This window comes from Pantherophis guttatus, chromosome 16 (assembly GCF_059756535.1).
Source record: "Pantherophis guttatus breed Tessera chromosome 16, ASM5975653v1, whole genome shotgun sequence".
NCBI classification, from domain to species: Eukaryota; Metazoa; Chordata; class Lepidosauria; order Squamata; family Colubridae; genus Pantherophis; species Pantherophis guttatus.
The window spans coordinates 15606027-15629916 of record NC_142078.1 but is presented as its reverse complement, the minus strand read 5'-3'; the positions used below and the strand labels follow the sequence as shown (position 1 = coordinate 15629916).

Sequence of the window (23890 nt, the reverse complement as noted above, 5' to 3'; positions counted from 1 at the left end):
CGGAAAGCTTGGAGCAGTTTGGAAACTCCCCAGATTTTCCTTATACAGGTAGTCCTTGATTTACAACCAGAATGAAAATCCTTCTTGTTACGCCACTAGGGCAGGAGTCTGGAGCCGCATGTGGCTCTTTCACCCCTCTGCTGTGGCTCCGTCACTCAAAATATGCGTCACAACCGTCAATGTGTGACACCTGCCAGCATGTGATTTATTGAGCTTTTCAACCCCCGGTAGGCCAAATATGGAAAAATCCAAGAAAAGTTTCAGAAGAAAACAGAACGTTTAATTCAACTACATAGGCTTAGTTTTGTGGTCGGTCAGGAAACAGTCAGGCACGGGAAGGGTTTTGTGGCTCCCGGTGTTTTCTTTTCTGTGGGAAACGGGTCCAAATGGCTCTTTTGAGTGTTTTAAGGTTGCATTTTCTAGACCACTCTAGTTTTTCTCCCAAAAATGTCAGCTTTGCTCCCTCCGAGCATTCTGAATGATTTTATTTTTATTTATTTCTGGCATCTTCTAAAACAGAAAACACCGGTAGCCCTTGACTTTTAATGACCACAATCAAGCCCATAATTTCTGCTGCTAAGCGTTTTTGCTCCATTTTATGACCTTGGGGGGAGAGGGGGAATCAGGTGACCTCAGGACAACGCAACCATCATAAATCCGAATCAGTGGCCAAGGGTTCAAATTTTCATGTTTGTGGGGATTGCTGCCAAGGGTCATGAAGTGTGAAGACCGGTTGTCAATGCCTTTTTTCAGTGTCCTCGTAACTTTGAAGAGTTACTAAACAAACGGTTGTAACTCAAGAACTACCTGTATGGTAAGGGTTTTAAAAACTTTTTTTTTTTTAAAAAAAAAGCATGTTTCCCCTTTCTACGGAGACCTTAGAAAGCCAAAATGCGCCAAAGATAGCTGAGAGTTTCTTCTCTTCAGTCTCGAAATAAAATGAATAATTGAGCCTCTTTCAACCCACACCTCCGAAGCTCCTGCGGCGTAAAATGTTTATTATTTATGGTTGTGTTTATAAAACTACCCGGGCTATTCTGCTTAGCACAAGAAAGCAAGGATGGCAATTTATTTTTCTCTTTTTGTACCTTGCTGGCTTTTCTCTTCTCCTCCGTAATACATATTTAATCAGTTTGATCCAGGTGTGAGAAAGCGTCTTAGAATATTAAAACTAGCGTGGAGACTTTTTATTTTTTCCAAAAAAAAAAAAAAAAGGTATGTCAAGATTTCTTCAGCTGCCTGTAAACAACTCCTATTACCTTTTATGCCAGAAGTCCAGGTATTAAAAACGGGATTTTTTTTAAAAAAAAAACCCCATCCCTGTTTTTAAGGTTTGCAAACCAGAGATGGTTCAAGTGTCTAAAGGCCAATTTTAAGGGGGGGTAAGATTCACCTTCCCAGCAAAACGGAATACGGAAAAATGGCCTTTTAAGAGGGTTTTAGAACAAGAGTTTCAAATTATTTCTTTTTTTTTTTTCAACTAGGAAAACAAACACACACAGAATCCGTTGAAAGGTTTTAAAAAAAAGGAGTTCCCGGAGTGTTTTGATCAAGAGGCAAAGTTTGAGTGATGGAAAATCAAGGTCCCAAGTGAATTTTTCCTCCTCCTTTTTTAAAAAATCTTTCATAAAAGCCCAGCCCAAGTTCGAAAGAAAAAAAAAATAATCTTGATTTAGCACCCCATTCCTGTGTTGCGAGTCAGGCCCGATGCCACAAACAATTTGAGGAGCTTGAGGTGCACCTAGAAATGAGAAAGCAGCAAAAAAACGTGATAAAGGAGAAAAGAAAAATGTGTTTTTTTCAGCCCTTGGCCTCTCTAGATCCTAGATCCATGTTACCGAGAGTTGATCACAGGATTACTTGTTGATCTTTCTTTCAGGATCACCTCTCTTCCTCCTGGTCAACATAAAGTCCCTTGCTGGGCTACTGTTCCTTTTTTTCCTTCCCCCTAGGGTACCGGTAGTCCTTGATTTACGACCCCATTGGGGATCAGAGCTTCCATTGCTAAGCAAGACTGGTGCCCAATTTCGTGAGGTTTTGGGTTGTCGTTTTTTTGTGCCATGGATGTGGTTGTTTAATGTAATCCAGCTTCCCCCCGTTAACTCTGCTTCTCCGAAGCCTGCTGATGAGGTGGTCACCAACGAAAACCTCGGGACACTGCAACGCGTCATAAATACAAAGCCGCTTGCCACGCACCCGAATTGGGAATCGCGTGGTTGTGGGGATGGTCGGTTAACAGTTGTGCGAAGAACTGTTCAGTGCTGCGATAAATCGAAGAGTCGCTTGTAAATTGGGGGTAAAGTGTTATTCGGAACTGGATTAGCAGAAAGATAACAGAACGACAGAGTTGGAAGGGGCCTTGGAGGTCTTCTAGTCCAACCCCCTGCTCAGGCAAGGAAGCCCTATACACACCATTTGAGACAATCTCTTAAACGCTTCCAGTGATGGAGCACGCACAATCTCTGGAAGGAAACGGTTCTATTAATTGTTCTCAATCGGCAAATTCGTCCTTAGTTCTAGGTTGCTTCTCTCCTTGGTTAGTTTCCATCCGTTGCTTCTTGTCCTGCCCCCCTCAGGGGCTTTGGAGAATAATTTGACCCCCTCTTCTTTGGGGCAGCCCCTCAGATACTGGAAGGCTGCTATCAGGTCACCCCTGGTCCTTAGTTTTCATTAACCTAGACATAAACCAGTTCCTGCAACTGTTCTTTAGGTGTTTTAATCTTCCAGACACCAATTGCTAAATTAAGTTTTCTCTAGATTCCCCATCTGGAACAAGTTTTAAAAACCTTTCCCCAGGAAATTCGAAGCCACGGGAAAAATATATATATTTTTCCCCCTCTCTCCATTCAGCGTAATCCCAGGCCTGCTGAAGTTTTTGTTCTGGTGACCCTTCTAACAATTTCGTAACAGTTTTTTTTTGGGGGGGGAAGCCCTTTTCCTAGAGTCTTTCCCACTAGACCAGTGATGGCTAACCTTTTTGCCATTGTGTGCCAGGAGCGGGGGTGGGGAGTGAGGCGGGGCATGCGCGTGTCCACACCCATAATTCTGTGCGCCCCGCCCCTGCGCATACGACCCCACCCCCGCTCCCAGCACGTGTTGGCCCGGTAGGCCCGTTTTTCTCTCTCACCCACTCCAGAGCCTTTCTAGGAGTCTGGGGAGGGCAAAAACTGCCTTCCCCACCCATCCACCCCAGAAACGGCCTGCTTGCCAACTTCCAGTGGGACCGGAAGTTTTCACCCTCCCCAGACTTATTTATTTATTTATTTATTTATTTATCAAATTTCTATACCGCCCTACTCCCGAAGGACTCAGGGCGGTGAACAGCCAAGATAAAATACAGATAATACAAATATTAAAAATCCCTTAAAATTATTAAATATTTTGGCCGAAACACAGATCAAAAAAACACCCAATTTATAAAATCACAAATTAAAAATTTAAAAGAGGAGAGTTCTAGAAAGGGTCCTCTGGAGCCTGGGGACAGAAAAAGACCTTCCGGTCCCACAGGAAGTTGGCAAATGGGCCATTTCCGGCCTCCGTGTTGGGGGGAGGGAGGAGGCCGTTTTCGTCCTCCCCAGACTCCTAGAAAGGCTCTGGAGCCTGGTGTGAGAGAAAAACGGGCCTTCCCTACCACCCACCAGAGGCCCTCCGGAGGCAGGAAATAGCCTGTTTCCCTACTTCTGGTGGGCCCAGGAGGCCCGAAAATGAACTCGGATGCCCACCGATATGGCTACGGGTGCCACCTGTGGCATGCGTGCCATAAGTTTGCCATCACGGTACTAGATCATCTGGAACAGACCAGCCTGCCGCTTTCAATCCCATTTAATTCCCCCCCCCCTCCCCAAAATGGTTATTTACACAATGGCTTCCAACTAGCAGATTTATTCTGAAGGGGAAAAGGGGGGGGGAATCACTTCTCGACCCTAAGATGAATGAAAAACAATATTTTTTTTTTTTAATTTGTTCACAGTTAAACACAAGCAACTGCCTTGATGTATTAGAACATTCTAGTAAAATGTCAGCAAAACACCCTCGGTTCAGTTTTGCCTGTGAAAATGTCTTTTTTCTTTCGTTTCGATTGTACCATTTCGTAGCATCACTTCATCATCGCTGTGGCGTTTATTTTTTTCCCCTTTCCCCATCCTCCCTTTTTTTCTTATTTAAAAAAAAAAAAGTCAAATTTTTTTTTTTAAAAAAAAAATCATGCTTACAAAGAGAGCGAGGCAGGAAACGTTCACTTTTTATCGACAGCTTGGTTTTTTGTTTTGTTTTTTTGTTTTTTGTTCTCAAAAGATTTAACTAAAAGCGGTCCGGTTTTTTTTTATTTTTTTCTTTCTTTCTTGAAGAAGAAAAAAAAAAAGGGGGGGGAAACAAGGATTATTTTCAGCTTCGCTAACGAGAACCTTTCTCCCCTCCCTTCCCAAAATTGCAAAAAAACAAAAAAACCAAGTACTTCCATTATGTATGCTACATCCATGATTCAAAGAGGAAGGATAATCATCATCTGTGGCCTGCTGGGGAGGGGAAAAAAAAATTGGGATGGGACAATTCCACCAATTCATCGCGAAGGCCGTTGGGGTCTTTTTTCTAAAAGCGAACAAAGGAACCGGTCCTAACCTTGGGAGGGAAAAGATGAGATTATTTTGACTCCTGAAAAACAAAAGAGATCCTTTTCAATTGAGACTAGGACTGTCGGCGTGGGGAGGGGGGGGAGAGAAACCAGAAAAAGCTTCCTTCCTGAGAGACACCTGTGAAGGTATTTCCAAATCCGGATAGCTAAAATGAGAAATAGGGTTGGGTCCCCTTGCCGGGGTGGAAAGACGCCCTCCCCACCAAGGGATAAGGAATTTTTTAAAAAAGTCAGCCTCTTATCAGTGACCTGGATGGGATCTGAAAATCCATTTAGACACCAAGGCGCTCCAAAACTTACGGACTTCAGCTTCCAGAATTCCTCAGGGTGGCTGGCTGGGGAATTCTGGGAGTTGAAGTCCACAAGCCTTCGAGTTGAGACCCCCCCCCCCACCAAATTGTTCACAAAGATTTGGGGGTGGGGTGGGGGGCTATTCCAGTTAGAACACCTGGCTGAAAAAAGGTCGGAATTAGCTCTGTGCACACACACACACATACGAAGGACTGCGGTTCATATACAAAGGACTGGTTTTAAATCCAATTTTTAAGGGAGTAGAAAGGAGGAAATGAAGTCGTTCTTCTTCCTTTAGGGCAGGGGGTCTTCTCCAGTCCTGGCCATTTTTTAAGACTCGTGGACTTCAACGTCCAGAATGGCTGGCTGAGGGATTCTGGGAGTCCAGAAGTCTTTTAATAGTGGCCAAGTTTGGAGAACCCCTGCTTGAAGGAATTGGGGGGGGGGGCTTCAACCCGCTGAGCTCATACTTGGGAGAATACCGCCGTCCCCATCAGCCACATGCCTTCAGAGCCCACCCATTAAAAAAAAAAAAAAAAAAAATTGGATAGAACAAGGCGGTTCACAATTTTTTTCCTGACACTCGTGGCCTCGCACCGCTCACCTGAACATAGCATCATTCAATCCCATGGCACGCTTGCCGCGTTTTTTTCCGCTCAATGCCACAGCTATTTAAACTCGCCGTCGATTTAGGGAAATCCTGGAGGAAGGGTTTGAAGAGAGAGGCTTTTTTTTTATTTAAAGGAAGGTTTGGTTTAAGAAATGTACCAAAGGACCACTGGAAGGAAAGCAGCAAGAGACGGCAATTTGGGGGGGGGGGGGACGGACGACACCTTAGCAGCTTTCTCTGACGAAAAGGGCCTCCCCCCAGGCTGGCTTTGTGCCCGGAAGGGGTAGAAAATATCCGGAAAAAGGAAGAGATGGCGACGACGGAGGCCCTGGGTGGTTTTTAAGAATCAAGGTGTCACTTATGCTCACCACCCAAAGGGAAGGACCACCTCGTGAAAGAGACACGATGCAAACGGGGGGGAAGCATTTAAGCCTTCGAAGGGCCCTCCGAGCATCCGAAGAACCTCAAGTATCTCCTTCTGAAGGTTTTGAGGATGGAGAGAAGAGAGGGTGGGTGGGTGGGAGATTGTCACAGGTCTAATCCACGTCCGTGCGTGCAACACACCCGGTCCCAATGGGAGGTTCAAATCCAGAGGAAAACCAATTAAGTGCTTCGGACGGATGGGTTTTGGCCGGAAACTGGGACGCCAAGAGATCGTAAGCTTCTTAATAAGAAAACCGGAACACAAAACCGGCGAAGGGGATTCTTCTCGTTTTGTAAAAGAGACACGGGGAGAGGGGAGCAAGACGGACGGTGGGAAGAGAAATGATTTTATTTCCCCCCACCCCCGGTGGTTTCCGCCATCAATCCCGGGCGTGCTGCGATGATAAAACACTCACCCATCGAGAGAAAAGGCTGCCTTCTCTTCCATGCTTTCCGTTTAACAAAGTTCGAGTCGGGCCACTTATCAGCTTATCAGACTAAGAGAGAAACACACAGCTAAAGAGAATAAAAGTAGAAAGAGAAAATAGTGTTTCGAGGAGATGATGTGGGGTGGACTTTCTGCAGGGCGGCTTCCAAAACGCGAGCCGCTCTCTTCCCCACCCCCTGGAAAAAAAAAATCCTATCCAAGCACAAGAAAATGTTGGGTGGGGGAAAGGAGATAAACTGATTTTTGGGAGAAGTGGGGGGGGGCTTGTTTTAAAAGGGAAGGAGGGGGAATGCAGATCGAAATCCTTTTAAAGTAGGATTTTGCTCGACATCGGAGCAAAGTCCAGCTCACGATGAGGGCAGCTGAGGATATTAGCCCCCCCCCCCTTTTTTTTTAAGAAAAGAAACTTTGTGGAGGAGAACCGTCACCTGCGAAAGGGGTGGGGGGGGGAGCAAGATGGCTACCAACCCTGATCGAGGACTGGTGGGGAGGGGGTGGGGAGGCCCACAGTCCTCCAGAGTATGCACACAAACACTCCCTTCCCCCCACCTTCCCGATCCGCTCAGAGAGGCCCGCTAACCTATTGCACAAAAGTTCGTTCGGCGGGAGGCCAAAGGGAGTTATACGCCCTCAGCCGTCACCACCCCAAGTTAAGGAACAAGTATAAGGGGGGGAAAAGGGGAGAAAACGCATCGAAAGATGGCAGAGAGGGAGGGACGACAAGAGTTCTCGGGGGGCCCTTTCCAGATCTGGCATCCGCCCCGCATTCCGTTCAGCCAAGTTCCAACTCGCCCCCCCCTCCAAAACGAAACAATACTCGGTCCAGTTTCCGTGGCAGGGGTCCACGGGTCTACGAACGAAACGTGAAAGCTTTTAGTTAAAACCACATGCGCTCCTGGATGCCTCTTCCCTCTTCCGAGATTATGAAAAGAAGTTAACACTGATTTTTTTTTTCCCCGCCCCGCCGCCGCGCGCTCTCCTGGCTTAGCTATGACCGTGATGGGATTCGTTGTAGTCCATTATATGAAGCGATTCGACGCTGCTTTCTTGATTTCGGGGGGAGGGTGTGGGTTCCGCGGGACCCGGAGAAGGGGGTAGGGGCCCTCGGGTTTCTAAGCCGGGCCCTTTGCACAATTCAGTCTTTAACGTGCCGCAGAGGCTCTGGATGGCCACCCTGTCGTCGTCGCACTGGCTCTCGCTCTTGTTGCGGAAGAGTTCGCGAGCTTTCATGCCCAGGAAGCTCTCCGAACTCGGGAAGGAACCCACGGTCAGTCGGCTGCGGGTGGAAGGAGGCTCCTGTCGTGCAGAGGCCTCCCAGCAGCTGTTGAACTGTCCGCCACGTTCGCCAAGGGTCTTTTCTGGACTGGATCCACCACTGTTGCCTTTACTGCTGCTGTTGCTGCTGCTGCTGCTGCTATTGTGAGCCTGGGGGCCGGAAGAGTTGGCCTCCCCGTTCCTGCCCAGCATTTCTTCGCCGCATCGGGCAACCGGGTGACCCAGGCCTTCATTTGCCCCCGAGAGCCTGTGGGGGAAGGACGAGCAATGGGTGAGGAAGAAGGAGGGCGCAGTGGTTAGGATGGCAAGTTAAACTCGGCATGCTCACTTGACGGGAGTTTGATCCTGACCTGCTCAAAGTTGACTCAGCCTTCCATCCTTCCGAGGTCGGTCATATGAGGACCCAGATTGTTGGGGACAATAGGCTGACTCTATAAACTGCTTAGAGAGGGCTGTAAAAGCACTGTAAAGCAGTATATAAGACTGTGCTATTGCTCTATCTATCTATCTATCCATCCATCCATCCATCCATCCATCCATCCATCCATCCATCCGAACTGTGGTGGTGCAGTGGTTAGGGCAGGAGTCAGCAACCTGCAGCTCTGAAGCCGCATGTGGCTCTTTTACCCCGCTGCTGCGGCTCCTCTTAACTGGTTTACAGAGTCAGCCTATTGCCCCCCCCCCCACATCAATCTGGGTCCTCATTTTACCCACCTCGGAAGGATGGAAGGCTGAGCCAACCTTGAGCCTGGTGAGATTCGAACGGCCAAATTGCAGGCAGCCGGCAGTCAGCAGAAGTAGCCTGCAGTACTGCACTCTAACCACTGCGCCACCATGGCAGTTCGAATCCTGACAGGCTCGAGGTTGACTCAGCCTTCCATCCTTCCGAGATCGGTCAAATGAGGACCCAGATTGTTGGGGGGCAAGAGGCTGACATCTATAAATTGCCCAGAGAGCGCTGTAAAGTTCTTCGACTTACGATCACAATTGAGCCCAATATTTCCGTTGCCGAGAATAATTTGTCTGGTGAATTCCGTCCCATTTTACGTCGGGTTTACCTTTCTTCCGCCATTTCTGCCGTTTCCATTTTGTCCTCCTGTTTCTTCTGCAACCGGTCGCTATCCAGGCAACTGTACAGGCGTAGTATCTCCAGCTCGAAGGTCCGCGCGATCTGTTTCTGCACTCTGTGCTGGTGCTCGACCGCCTGCAGCTGGTCCCTGCAACGGACAAGAAGCTGCCTTGAACTGAACCAAATGGAATGGGACACTTTATTCGGACAAGTGTGATTGGACACACAAGGAACCCTTTTGCGTTACTGTTCCTTTGCATTTTAGTGTTTAGCGACCATGGGCCTCGCAGTTTTAAGGATTGTTACGATGGTAGAGTGAGGTCACACGTGAGTGACAGATTGGGATGCCAAATTGCGATTTTAATGTAGATTTTTTTTAAAAAAAAAAATCTGTTATTATTTTTATTCTATAATTTTTTTTTAACTGACTATTCCTGGAGTGTTTTTATTTCTTCTGGTCCTCTGGTCTTAAACACTGCAATGAACTTGATTTGACTTGTAACAGTTGGTTTAGTGACCCCCTCGAAGTTACAACGGCACTGGAAAAAAGGGACCTATGGGCCGTTTTTCACACTTGTGACCGCTGCAACGTCTCGTGATCCACATTCAGATGCTTTGGCAACTTATGCTTATGACGGTAGCCCTGTCCTGAGGTCATGTGATCTCCGGGCAAAGTCAAGAGGGAAGCCAGGTTCACTTAACAACGGGGTTACTAATTTAACAATGGCAGTGATTCACTTAACAACTGTGGCAAGAAAGGCTGTAAAGTGGAGCAAAACTGACTTAACAGCTGTAACATAAATTTTGGGCTCAACTGTGGTCGTTAGGTACTCTTCCTCCCTCTTCTCCTCCACTCCTTCTAGCACTGATGATGTTACCTAGTTGGGTCATGAAACGTCTGCAGGAAAACCACCAAACTCAGAGAGGACCAAGGATCCCACACTCCTATACTTTCTAAGTTAGCTTAGGGCTCCTCCCTGCAGAGCAAAGCGAAAGAGGACATCATCAAGGCAACCTGGCTTGGACTTTGACATCCTCCAAGTATTTCTTCTGCTCCAGTAGTAGGTGATCCTTCTTGGTGAGCTGAGATTCCAGTTCTGCAATCCGGTTCTGAGACGCTTCCACTTGCTGACTCTGGAGGAGGAGGCAGGATTTGGCTCTCTCCAGCTCCTTCCGGAAGGCTGTCTGCATGATCCCCACTTCCTGGAGGAGGAGGAGGAGGAGGAAGAGAAGAGAGAAACTCAGCATCGGGAGGGACCTCCTAAGGGAAGGCAAAACGGGTTCAAAATACAGAATAGGTTGGAAGGGATGTCGGAGGTCTTGTAGCCCAACCCCCTACTTAAGCAGGAGATCCTATGCCATTCTGTCGTCTCTTCTTGAAAACCTCCAGTGGTGGAGCACCCACTTCTAGAGGCAAGAAGTTCCACTGATTAATGCTTCTCTCTGTCAGGAAATTCCTCCTTAGTTCTAAGTTGCTTCTCTCCTTGATTAATTTCCACCCGTTGCTTCTTGTCCTGCCCTCAGGTGCTTTGGAAAACAGCTTGACTCCCTCTTCTTTGGGGCAGCCCCTGAGATATTGGAAGACTGCTATCATGTCCCCCCATGTCCTTCTTTTCATTAAACTGGACATATCCAATTCCTGCAACCGTTCTTCATGTGTTTAAGCCTCCAGTCCCCTAATCATCTTTGTTGCTCTTCTCTGCACTTTTTCTAGTGTCTTGGCGTCTTTTTTTTTTTCTCATAAGAGTGTGACATGAGAATGCCTGAATTTTACAACAGGGGCCAAAAGACAAGCAAGACACCTGTGTGGCAGCTCAGTAACCAGTGTTGTGGCCTGCCAGCGGCCAGCAGAGCTGGCTGCAGAGTCAGACAGTGAGGAGGCTGGGGAGGAACGTGGGCCAGTCCTGGAGTCTGGGGAAGGCTCGGATGGGGGCTCTGAGTAGGAGGCAGAGAGGGGACCAAGGCCATCTGGTAGTTCTTTGCTGCCTCCGGAGTCTCCAGAGTCTGACATCAGTGAGGCAGAAGAACAGCGTGAGCCTGTTCCCAGTGTGCGCATGCGCAGAGCTGCCAGGAGACAGGAACAATTAAGGAAACAGGGTCGACTTGGGAGTAAGGCTTGGAGATGATTGGCCCCTCCCATAAGACGTAAAAGAGACGCGAACGGGATGTGAGCTTTTGCAGGAAGCAATTTGTTCATCTGGTCGGTAAAAGCTCTGAAAAAGCTCTGTTTGACTCTGTGCTAAGTTTGGCCTTGCCCTGCGTGTGGCAATTAGTTCTCTGGCAGCATTCCAAGGGAGATTAGGTGGGTGTTTGTAAACACTCCCCTGCAAGATTGTTTCAGAAGCCTTTCGGGCTGGGAATGAAAGTAATTTACAACGTATGGATTAAAGAGGTTTGCCGGGAATAAGTTTGTGTTGTTTACTTTTTAAGGAAGCCTACGTCAGAACAACCAACATGAAATCGGGTCAAAGGAAGTAACCTTGGTGGTGTCGGCATGCTTGTTCTGAAGCTGTTCCAGGTAGAGCTCGTTCACCTCTCCGAGCACCAACAGCTGCCTGTTCAGGAACTCCATCTGCTGTTGGACGGACTCACTGTTGGAAAGCTGGAGGGAGGGAGAAAATATTTAAGGTCTCTTTTTGAAGCCGTTCCACTGATTGGTCAGGAAATTTCTTTGCTTCTCTTTTTGATAAGTTTCCATCCGTTGCTTCTTATCCTGCCTTCTGGTGCTTTGGAGAATAACTTGATCCCCTGCTCTCTGTGGCAGCCCCCGAGATATTGGAACACTGCTATCATGTCCCCCCTAGTCCTTCCCTTTGTTAGACTAGACATACCCAGTTCTTGCAACTTTTCATCATCATTATTATCATTAGCCTCCAGTCTCCTAACCATCTTTGTTGTGCTTCTCTGGACTTCCTTGTTTTTCTTTGAAAACGTTTTGCTTCTCTTCCCAGAAGCTTAGCCTCCAGTCTGCCTGTTAATCATCTTTGTGGCTCTTCTCTGCACTCTTTCTAGAGTCTCCACATCTTTTTTACATCGTGGCAACCAAACCTGGGTGTAATATTCCAAGTGTGGCCTTACCAAGGCATACAACCTGGTAGATGGGTCCCTATTTGTTTTGCGTGTTTTCAAGGGTGTGCAAAGAGCAATTTAGCCACCCTCTTTCTCTCCTCCCATCGGAAATTACGCTGCCTTGAGCTCCTGAGCGGAAAAGCAGGAAACCGGGAACTATACCCTGAGCTTTTTTTTACCTTTTGTGAAACTTGGCTCAGCAACAGTGCTGTATGGCACACCTTGTTGTTGGATTTTTTCAGCTCGGACCGCAAATCTCGGATTACGTTGGAACAGTCTTCCAGTTTGGTCTAGTTAAGCAATAAAAAAACATCCGTTCGTCCAGTTTACGTGAGGATCCCCGATCATAATTTAATCGTTTATATCCAGCCTTTATTATTTTTAGAATAAAGTTCAAGGAGGCAAATGCACACTATATTTCTTTCCTGCTATTTCCCTCCCCCCCCCATAAACAACAACCCTGTGAGGTGACTTGGGCTGAGAGAGACTGGCCCGAAGTCAAGCTAGCCAGCTTTCCATGCCTAAAACGTCAGACCTGATTTCGTTGGGTGCGTTACTTGGAACCCTGACATAAGGTGGGACTAGAATTCCCAGCCTCCCGGAGATTGGCTCAGTCGGCTTTCAGGCCTAAGGCAGAACTAGAACTCACCGTCTCCTGGTGATTGGCCCAAAGTCACCCACAGCTGTCTTTCCTAGCTAAGGAGGGACCTGAACTCACAGTTTCTTGCTTTCTGGCTTGGTGCCTAAGCACTAGACCAAACTGGGATGAATCTGATGGGGTGAATCTGTTTTCTGAAACACTCTGATTTCTGGGAGGGGTTTTTTATTTTTGGTAGGGGATAAGGGCAGAAGGAACCCTCTGAGAAAACGCACCCTGTGAAGGTCCCAAGCGAGGATCGTTACCTTCAGCTCCTGACTCTGGTTGTAATACTCCTCCCGTTCGTGCTGAAGCTGTCGGATCTGGCTGTGGAGCTGAGCCACCATGCTGTCGTAGTCTTCCTGGAACAGGCGGTGTTTGGCCTGCTCCTTCTGGAGGCTGAGCTTCAAGCTCTGGATGTCCTTCTCCTGGAGGCGCAGCTGGTCTTTCTGTCCAGAGGGAGAGGTCGGAAGTCAAAGGACGTGCCCTGCCTTGGCCCACGCTTGGGCTTATTCGAATGGGAACAATTTATTCGGCTATTTGGAGCAGAACTCCATAAAACCCTGGTTTGCTTATCTATCGAACTTATCTCTTGCCACCTCAAGATAGGATAGATAGATAAGATATAGATGGTAGGTAGGAAGATAGGTAGATAGATGGATGGATAGCTGGAAGATAGATAGATAGATAATAGCTATTTGAATAGCTGGGCCAAATTATTTAATATGCTTTTCAATTGTTTTTGAATTTTATATTTGTGTGCTTTTACTTTTGGCTGTACACCGCCCTGAGTCCTTCCGGAGAACGGTGGTATATAAATTGGAATAATAAATAAATAAATAAATAAATAAATAAATAAATAAATAAATAAATAAATAAATAAATAAGATAGATAGATAGATAGATAGATAGATAGATAGAGGATAGATGAAAGAATAAATGAAAAATAGATACAGACAAGACAGAGATAAATAGACAGAGAAGAAAAAATAAAGATAAAAATATAGAGAAGATATGGATAGATAGAAAGATAAGATAGAAAAAGATCAAAATATAGAGATGTAGATAGATAGATAGATAGATAGAAAGATAGATAGATAGATAGATAGATAGATAGATAGATAGATAGATAGATATAGGATAGATGAAAGAATAAATGAAAAATAGATACAGACAAGACAGACAGAGATAGACAGAGAAGATAAATAAAGATAAAAATATAGAGAAGATATGGATAGATAGAAAGATAAGATAGAAAAAGATCAAAATACAGAGATGTAGACAGATAGATGATAGATAGATAGATAGATAGATAGATAGATAGATAGATAGAGTTGAAAGAGAATAAATGAAAAAGATTAGATGGATGGATAATTGAATAGATAGATTAGGAGGGAGAGAGGAGATGAATGATGGATTGATAGAGATAGTGGGAGAAGACATGGATGGATGGATGGATGGATGGATTAAATCTAAATCTTTTCACTGCCAGGAATTGCCCAGGGGAACAGCTCGGCCCTAGGGGTCACCCGAGGGAAAGTACATCCAAGGCCCAGAGGTTGCACCTCTGCTGGTCAGGAGGCCAGATGCCCAGCTGGCTCACCATGGCCGCGTTGTGTTCCTCCAGGGCAGCAGCTTTGATGACTTTCCGCAGGAGACGCCTGTTCCGGAGAGCGTGCTGCTGCCTTTTGAAGCGCTCGTACAACAGCTGGTTGTGCAGCAGGCGCAGCTGATTCTGCAGGGTGTGAATCTCATCAGAAGGAGGAGAACCTGCAGGGAGAAGGACCAGGGAGAGATGGCGCTGAAAACACGGGAGTACCCAGGGCGGTGGGGGGGTGTGTGTGCGCTTGTGTGTGCGTGCGCACACTGGACACTTGTGCTACCAGGTTAATTCTAAAATCAAGTTCTTGAACTAACAATGGACCCAATTCAGGCCAAAATTTTGAGAGCACGAAATGATTTTTACCGATCGAAATACTGCCTGTAAATGTTTGGAAGGTTGATGTTTTTATGTTGTTTTTGTTTAAAAAATAAAAAACTTTTTGCAAAAAATAAAAAAAATAAAAAAAATTACGAATTAGAAATTAGTTTAATCCAGGGTTCTATTCAGCAGATTCTGGTGAACTGGAAGCGGAAATTTTGAGCAGTTCGGAGAACCGGCAAATACCGTCTCTGGCGGGCCTCAGAGTGGAGAGGGAATGGGGATTTTGCAGTATCCTTCCCCTAGGAGTGGGAAGGGAATGGGGATTTTGCAGTATCCTTCCTCTAGAGTGGGGAGGGAATGGGGATTTTGCAGTATCCTTCCCCTGCCACGCCCACCAAGCCACGCCCACCAAGCCACCACACCCACCAAGCCACACCCACAGAACCTGTAGTAAAAACATTTGAATTCCATCACTGGTTTAACCCAGGAGGCGGCAAAACAACTGGAAGGCACCAAAAGGGAACAGACCCATCAATTGTCGAGATCCTGAGTGGGAAAATTCGCTCACCTCCAAAGTGGGTCCAATCGGCGGATCTGCTAGGCAATGATAACCTGGAAATGAGGGGAAAATATATAAATAGATCGATAGACAGGTAGGTAGGTAGGTGGATGGATGGATAGCTGCTCTCTGAAGTCTCGCACGATTGGTGGAAATTGGTGGGAGGGAGTCAACGGGGGAGTGAAGGTTCACTACACTTAGGGCATAGGGCCTGGTTATTTGAGGGGCCTGCCCCCCACCCCCATACTATCTGCCTGGCCAGATCAATTCTGCAGGATCGGCAGGTAGTCTTCAGCTTACAGCCACGATTGAGCCCCAAATTTCTGTTGTTAAGTGAGACATTTCAGTGTGTTTAGCCCGTTTTACGATCTTTCTTGCTAACTTGAGCAGTCATTACATTTACATTTTACATTTTATTAAATTTGTATACCGCCCTACTCCCGAAGGACTCAGGGCGGTGAACAGCCATGAAATAAAACATATAAATACAAAATTTAAAATAGAAATAAAACAAGTTAGATAAATTTGGCTGAACCATATTTAAAACCCCAATAATTTAAAACCAAATTTAAAATTCCCATTTAAAAGAGGAGAAGTTTAGGTCAGGCCGGCTTGCTGGAATAGGAACGTCTTCAGCGTGCGACGGAAGGTACGCAGATCCGGAATCCTCCGTATCTTGGGGGGGAGCTCGTTCCAGATAGTAGGTGCCCCCACAGAGAAGGCTCTCCAAATGAATGGATGTAAAAGCTTCCTGTAACAGGCAAGTCTTCATCTTACAACGGTTCATTTAGTGACCAAAGTTGCACTGAAAAATGTGACCGATGACCTTTTTTTTCAGAGCTACGATCTTGGTAGCATCCCCATGATCACGTGATCAAAATTCAGGCGCTGGGCAACGGACTCGTATTTATGACTGTTGCAGTGCCCCAGGGGATCACGTGTTCCCCATTTGCGACCTCCTGACAAGCCAAGTCAACGGAAGGCAGATTCACTTAACAACTGGCTTACCAATTTAACGACTGCGGTGATTCACTTACCGCGTTTCCCCGAAAATAAGCCCTCCCCCAAAAATAAGCCCTCCCCCAAAATATCTAAATGCATGCGTAGCCAGTCCCCGCCATTTCCTCTGGTTAGGGTTAGGGAGACAGAGCTGGAAATCAGGTAAGATGGCAAGAGGAGCCCCGTCTTGCTCCACGTTCTCCCCAAATAATAAGACCTCCCCGAAAATAAGGCCGAGTGTCTATTTCGGGGTTTAAAAAAAAATATAAGACAGGGTCTTATTTTCAGGGAAACACGGTAGTAACTGTGGCAAGAAAGGTGCTGAAATGGGGCAGAGCTCGCTTAAAAACAAGGAATTGTGGGTGCGGTTGTGGTCGTAAATCGAGGACTACCTGGATTTAATTACAGAAACTGGAATTTTAAAAGGCTGGTTTGCGGGGAGGGGGAAAAAAGATCATAAATTGTGATCACAGGACTGCAGGATGTTTCAAACAGCCGTCAACGCAAGTCAGTTGCTAACCCGGCTTATTGTCCGGAGCGAGTCCAGCGGAGACGCAAGCCACTTACTTGTTGAGTTCTCTGCTGTGAGCATCGGCCCCGTGTTGGAGCAGCCTGTCTAAGACACGCAGAGGAGAAGCTGAAAGGAAACCTTTGTCCTCCAGTCCCCCCTTGTATTTTTTCAGCAGCTCTTCCGTCTTCCGGCTGACAAACAGGTAAGCAGTTTTCGGTAACGCCACCTCAAACAGGTGCTCGTATCCAGGAAGTTGCTGGCCCCCAAGGCCAGGCCTCTGACGAGCGGGGATTTTGCAAGGGCTGGGAGTCAAAACGCCCGGATCTGGTGAAGCCCAAAGTTCTTGGATTCCCGCAGGAATCTCTTCGGCATCCCGGCAAGGCCGGTCGATGGGTGTGAAGGATTGTTTCGGAGTATCCCGCGGGCCTTCGAGCCCCGATTGGTCCAGAAAAGATGTCAAAGGCTCGGCGTTCGAAAACTGCCCTGAGGCGGTTGAAGCGAGCGACTGAGATTTCCGAGAGCCGGAGAGATTCTCGCTGGATTGGTAGAACGGAGAATCAAAGCCTCCCCGGGGCACTACGGGCTCGGCCTCCGCGGCGGTGATCTCGGAGATTTCGTTCGAGATGGCTTCTGGAGGGGGAAAAAAAAGGGGGTGGGGGAAATGTTCCGTTTATTGAGGCCTGATCCTGTCTCCTTTGGAAGGACAGGCAGTGCAGTCTGTTCTGACTTAAGCTTCCCCCAAAAGCACGAAGCGGAATCCTGGTCCCGACAAAACCCCTTTTATTAAATAAACAGTGAATTCCTCTCATTCGTATCCAGCAAAGTCTTTCAAGGGAGAATTTACAGTCACAGACCTTATCTGGCTTAGGGAGCTGCCAGGCCGATATCTTCAAAACTTGGCAAGGAGCCTCGGAGAGTCATGAACCAATTAAGAGAACTAATTGTCTCCTGCAAACTCCACTCCCCTTTTGCTCCTATTTTATTCCCTCTGGGAGGGGCCCTTCACTGTCCACCTATGGCCTTACTCCTGAGTCGACCCTTGTTCTTTAGCTGTTCCCTTCGTCCGGCAACTCTGCGCATGCGCCCATTGGGAACAGGCTCCAGCTGTTCTTCTGCCCCACTGATGTCTGACTCCGAAGGCAGCTGATAACTGTCAGACGGCCCTGGCCCCTGCTCTGCCTCCGACGCAGAGCCTTCATCGGAGCCTTCCCCAGACTCCAGGACTGGCCCAGGTTCCTCCCCAACCTCCTCACTGTCCAAATCTGCTGCCAGATCCGCTGGCGGGCCACAACAGCAGCTGACGTTCAAAGCAACCACATATATTCACCTTCCTCTCGGTCTTTCTCCCCGCTGTCTTCGCAAGAGGCCTCCAGGTCCCCTAGAATGTTGGGCAGGTCGTTTAAAGTTACAGAATTTTTACTGCCATGGGAGTCTGGATAACCAAGGTCAAAAAAGAAAGAAAGAAATGAGAAAACATAAAAAAGGAAGTTCAACATTACCTTACTAAGACAAATATGTTCCATCGGCCCTTTTCCCCTTGCCAAAATTTTGCTGGCTTGCTCCAGACTTGCTCCAACTGATCTCAAAAGTAGGTAAATTCCACTACAGGCAGTCCTCGACTTATGATCGTAATGGAGCCTCTCCACTGAGGTCATAAATCGAGGATTACCTGTATGGAAGACCCCGACAAGCTTGGACAAAAGAAAGCTCAAGGGTTCTGGTTTGTTTCCCTTTCTCAAAGAACACTACAGGTAGTGCTCGATTTATGACTGCAATTGAGGCCCAAACCTCCGTTGTTAAATGAGATATTGGTGAAGTGAGTTTTCCCCCATTTTACAATCTTTCTTGCCACACTTGTTAAGTCAATCACTGCAGTTCTTGTTAGGAACACAGTTGTTAAGTGAATCTGGTCTCAATAAGGTCGCAGAAGGGGATCGTGTAATCCTGGGATGCTGCAACCGTCATAACTATGAGTCAGCCGCCAAGCATCTAAATTTGGATCACATGATCACAGGGATGCTGCAAAGGTCATAAGTGCGAAAAACAGCCCTGTCACTTTTTTCAGTGCCAATGTAACTTCAGAGAGTCACTAAACGAATTGTTCTTTTTTTTTTTTTTAATATTTTTTATTCAACATTTTTAAACTTTAAAATCACAATTACACTTTTACAGCTTTCCGTGTTATCGGAGTTTTTTCTTAATTTCAACTTATCCACAGGCCTATTATTTTATACATATACATTCTTATTTCATAGTTACTTATTTGTACGATATACACAAAATTTACATGTCTTCTACACTCTAAAAATCTAAAATATATTTTTTTCCATTTATTATCTTTCCAATACATTAATTTTAGACTTCTTTTCAAGCCAATTATACCATCTGTTCCACGTCTCATAATACACTGTTTCCTCTCTGTCCCTTAATTCCATCGTTAATTTGTTCATTTCTGCGTATTCTAGCACCTTTTTTAATAATCATTGCATTTGATGGGAGTCTTTTCTTGCTTCCAATTTTGGGCGAATGTGATTCTGGCTACAGTGATTATATGGAGCATGATGTATTGGATTTCATTGCTTATATTACCTTTTATTATACCCAAAAGGAATAACTTTGGCTTCATATCTATTTTTTGTTCAATAATTTCCTCCAACCATTTTTTGATTTCCCAGGGAAGATTGGAAACTAATTGTTCTAAGTAAAAGATCACCTGTAGATAATATTTAACCTGGACTTCTTAGGAAGGGAATGAATCAAGAGTTCCTACACTGTGCTTCATCGAAGGTTTCCAAATCTCTCCGCTTGAGAGGGAGAGGCCCAAAGGAACAGCCCCGTCCTCAAGACGTTTACCCTGTAAATTTGGTCAATAGTAATGAAAATATGAGAAAAGGGCAATAATTTAGCACTGAAAACTCACCTAAAGTTCTGCTGATGATATTTTGCTGTCGGGACAGAAAAGGCCTCGAAGGATCTGCTTTTTCCTCCTGGGGATGGAGTGGAAAAAAAAGAGGATTTAATTCAAATTTAATTGCGGAGACAGGTACTTTAACGGCACATACACACACCCTTTCCAAGAGGTGCATTTCAACTCCCAGAAGCCTCCAGCCTGCGTAGCTACTGCAAAGAATTCTGGGATTGAAATTTGCCCACCTGGATGGGTTCTTGCAAGGGAAAAGCCGCTTTGAGCTCTAGCTTAAAAGTGGAAATAAAGACAGGTGGGAAGAATTATTGCTCTTAAAATTTCCCCCCCCACAGGAAAGTCCTCGGCTTACGACCCACAACTGAGCCCCAGATTTCTGTTGCTAAGTTGAAACATTTGTTCAGTGAATTCCGGCGCAATTTCACGACCTCGCTTGCCCCACAGCTGTTAAAGTCAATCACTGAGGTTCTTAAGTAACACGGTTGTTAAGCGAATCCAGCTGGCCCATTGACTTGGCTTGTCAGAAGGCCGCAAAAGGAGATCCCGTGACCCCGTCGTAAATACAAGTCAGTGACCAAGCGTCTGGATTTAGTGCTGCAGTGGTCGTTAAGGGTGAAAAACCATCAGGTCACTCCTTTCAGCGCCGATGTAACTTTGAACAGTCACTAAATGAATGGTTATTAAGTCAAGGAGAATTTGGGGCAGTCATCTGGCTCGCCATTATTTTGAAAAAAAAAATAATAAAACTTATTTTGAAAAAATGGAGAAAAAAAAAAGGCAAAATACACCCCACGGAATGGCGCAAATCAACCTGGATTTCTTATCCTAAAGACAAAGCGTGAAGCAAAATTGGCAACAGCACATCTAGTATTGTCTAGTTAACCCAAAAGTCGGCAACCTTAAGCACTCAAAGAGCCACAAATGTCCTAACCAGAAGCCCCCCGCTCAATTCTGGAGCCGACCGGAAGTCCGGTTCCCCCACCACAGAGTCTCCTCCTAGTGCGGCGTCCTTTTTCCTCTACCTGTCCTAACCGAAAGCCCTATCAATTGTGGAACCGACCGGCGACAGGAAGCCGCAAGCAGAGGGATGAAAGAGCCACATGCGGCTCCAGAGCCCCAGGTTGCCGACCCCCGAGTTAGCCCAAACCAACCCAAGTTTATTCCACACGTTCTTCTACCCGCGAGTCAAAGATGGAGCGGAGCCCCTGCTAGACACGGTCACTTTTACCTTCTTTGAAGGTGCAGCGGTCGTCGCAGGAACTGAACTCGGAACCAAATCGTCTGAAATGCAGAACAGAAGATGGGTTTTGGCTGCCGCTGCTGGGACATTCCTTTTTCCCAGCTGCTCAACAGGGGATTTCCAACGAAGCTTAGCAAACTTTAGCAAAAGAAGAGCCAAAACGATGCCTTTTGGCTTCACGGGTGTGATTATTGCTACCCTGTTTCCCCAAAAATAAGACATCCCCTGATAATAAGCCTAATCGGGCTTTTGAGCGCATGTTCAAAATAAGACATCCCCCGAAAATAAGCCCTCCCTGAAAATATTTAAATGCAGAGCTGGAAATCAGGTAAGACGGAAAGAGGACCCCCACCATGCCCCATGTGCCCTAAAATAATAAGACCTCCCCGAAAATAAGGCCAAGCATTTATTTCGGGGTTCAAAAAATATAAGACAGGGTCTTATTTTCGGGGAAACACGTTATTTTTCTTCAAGAAAAAGGAAAATTGCCTACGGAGCCAGCGGTCAGGCAAAGCAACGGGTCACATTCTAAGAAAAGCATTTTATTTTGCAAAAGGAGATTTTTTGACTTGAGACCAAAATTCCCCCAAGGTGTAAGAGAACGTGCGGAAGACTCTACGCTCGCTGGTTAAGTCCGCAGGTTGCAACGGGGCCCCTTTTGTGAACGCGCCCATCAGACCCCTCACGTTGTGACGTTTCGAACGGCATCCGCCCCGCTTCCTTAAAAACGGTCCTCGGCTTACAACAAATTGAGCCCATTTCTATTGCTGAGACATCGGTCCAGAGAGATTTGCCCCGTTTTATGACCTTGCTGGCCACAGCGATTCAGTCAGTCACTGCAGTGGTTAAGTTAGTAACAGTCGTTAAGCGAATCCTTGACTTTTGCTTGTCGGGAGGTCGCAAAAGGGGATGGCGTGACACACACCCCCCGGGGACATTGCAACCGTCATAAATATGAGACGGCTGCCCCCAGGGTCATGTGAATTTGGATCACATGAACCTGGGGGATGCTGCAATGGTAGTTAAGTATGAAAAACGGTCGTAAGTCACTTTTTCTCAGTGCGGTGATAACTTTGAATGGTCACTAAATGAACTGTTGTTAAGTTGGGCACTGTTTGTACTCAGCTTCAGCTTCTTAAGCCCCCCTTCCCTGCCTCGCCCCCACCCACTCCTGAATAAATGTCCCGGTATACCAGAGGGGTAACGTAGTGGCTGAACAGAGGCCCAGACAAATCCAAGATTTCATGTCTGGGCAGTGATGGAATTATTATTATTATTTTTTTTACTACCGGTTCTGTGGGCGTAGCTTGGTGGCTGTGGTGTGGCTTGGTGGGCGTGGTAGGGGAAATATACTGCAAAATCCCCATTCCCTCCCCACTCCAGGGGAAGGATGCTGCAAAATCTCCATTCCCACCCCACTCTGGGGCCAGCCAGAGGTGGCATTTGCCGGTTCTCTGAACTGCTCAAAATTTCTGCTACCGGTTCGCCAGAACCTGCTGAATTTCCCCCTGGTGCCTGGGGAAAGGGGAAGAAATTGGGACGTCGTACCGGCTGTGCTGAAGAACTTGGTGTAAGGCTGGGAAGAAGTCTGCAAAGGCTCCGGAACAAGGCCAGGAGAAGTTGGAGGGGTGGTCATGCCACAAACAGCAGAGGGGCTCCAGAAAAGCGCCTGAAAAATAAATTGAGTTACTCCAGAGGATGAGGTGGGGGAAAATATGGCTTTTTGTAGCAATCTGAGCTTCCCCCCCCCCACATGCTCCCTTGTCCGAGGTTCACCACTGGGGCATCCACGTGAGTTATTTAACTGAATAACGGAGTTGGAAAGGGACCTTGGAGGTCCTCTAGCCCAACCCCCTGCTCAAGGAGGAGACGGCACGCAGAACCCTCTCTGCTGGCACGCGCGCCGTCGCCCCAGGTGAGATCTCTGTGGAGTTTCTTTTGTGAGCTTCTGTTTCCCGGCAAACAACGAAACAGAAGCTCACAAAAGAAAAAGATCTTAGCATTTGCTGCGCTGCCGGTGTTGGGATTCCCCTGGCCCCTCCCACCAGCCAACTGGTCTTCAGGTTTCTGCTGCACACGTGCCATTCACGCACACGTGCACCTTTCAGTCTGGGCATGTGCGCGGGGGCACAGTTTGGGCACAGGTTCGCCATCACTGCCCTAGACCGACTTCAGACAAATGGCCGGCCAGCCTCTTCTTGAAACTGCCACACTAAGAAGGCAGGTTTAAAGTAGTCCGAAGAGACCACTTTGAAAACTGGGTCCCGTCCCCCGCCCCCCCAGAAACAACCTGCGGGGGACCCGCCCAAAGGAAAGATTTCAACTTGGTCCTGCGAGATGACAAACCCCACCCCGTTACCTGCTGAGGCTCAGTGGACAAGCTTGAGGACTGGGGGTTGAGGATGTGAGGTAGCTGCCCTGGTATCTGGGAGAGGACTAGCTGAGAAGCAGAGTAAGGGGTAGACGTCGCGGCTACTGCAGTTAAAAGAGCAGAAAAGACAAGACGGGATGTTAGGTTAATCCAGCTCCCCACATCGACTTTGCTGGGGGCAGAAGCCCCCAGGGAGAGTTGCAAATTAGGGTCATGTGACTGCAGGGACGCTGCAACAGCTAAGGGCAAGGACTGGTTGAAAATCATTTTTTTCAGCATCATTGAGAGAGTAGTTGGCTTGTTGTGACCCCAACTCTGTCCTAACAGAGGAAGAGGACTCAGGAGGTGATGGGGAGGAACTGACAAGGCCTCCCTCTCCAGGACCCTCCTCTCTGGCAATGCCTCAGGTTCCATCCGAAGGCCAGGAGGAACAGCCTGGGATATGCCAGGAGGAAAGCCTATCAGAACAACAACAGATAGGGAGCGAGGATGATGAATCCTGGCTTGATCCCAGGCAGCGTCGGAGGGAGAAGCGTGCGCAGCAACGAAAGAGGCATGGGAGGGCCAGAGATTGAACTGAGTCACTGAGCCACACCCCACAAGGAATAAAAGTGGGTGGGATTGCTCTTCAGGCTTTGTGACGGTCAAAGTTAAAAACCTGAGAGTCACATCACGTTACCTGAAATCTGGCTTGTGCATATTTGGATTGTATCTTGGCTAACTCTTGCTTCGTGGATTACTTTTTGCTACTGAACCTGACTGAGGATAAACTCTCTCTTGCTAACTGTGAGTGAAAACTGACTTGGCAGGCATTTCGCAGTTTACTGCCAAAACTCTTATCTGCAAGGGTTTCTAGTCTGATTGCTTAATAAAATCTTGGCAGGCGTGCCTGGCGGTGTGTTTGCCTGTGT

At 47.0% G+C, this 23890-nt stretch overlaps 1 protein-coding gene across 3 annotated transcripts in view; it reads right to left on the bottom strand.

Moving 5' to 3' along the window:
- Positions 1-3929: 3929 nt before the first annotated feature.
- The window catches only part of TSC1 (TSC complex subunit 1), a 32964-nt gene continuing 13003 nt past the window's right edge, over positions 3930-23890 (bottom strand). For all 3 annotated transcript variants that reach the window (XM_087879972.1, XM_087879971.1, XM_087879973.1), the window contains 14 exons: positions 22968-23083; positions 22157-22277; positions 20597-20649; positions 19366-19432; positions 17773-17877; positions 16502-17075; positions 14945-14988; positions 14056-14222; positions 12719-12901; positions 11995-12105; positions 11226-11348; positions 9762-9949; positions 8736-8894; positions 3930-7924 (listed from right to left, as the gene is read on the bottom strand). In XM_087879972.1, the coding sequence (XP_087736098.1) occupies positions 7387-7924; positions 8736-8894; positions 9762-9949; positions 11226-11348; positions 11995-12105; positions 12719-12901; positions 14056-14222; positions 14945-14988; positions 16502-17075; positions 17773-17877; positions 19366-19432; positions 20597-20649; positions 22157-22277; positions 22968-23083 (2549 nt within the window). In that variant the 3' untranslated portion in view covers positions 3930-7386. The remainder of the gene's footprint in view (positions 7925-8735; positions 8895-9761; positions 9950-11225; positions 11349-11994; positions 12106-12718; positions 12902-14055; positions 14223-14944; positions 14989-16501; positions 17076-17772; positions 17878-19365; positions 19433-20596; positions 20650-22156; positions 22278-22967; positions 23084-23890) is intronic.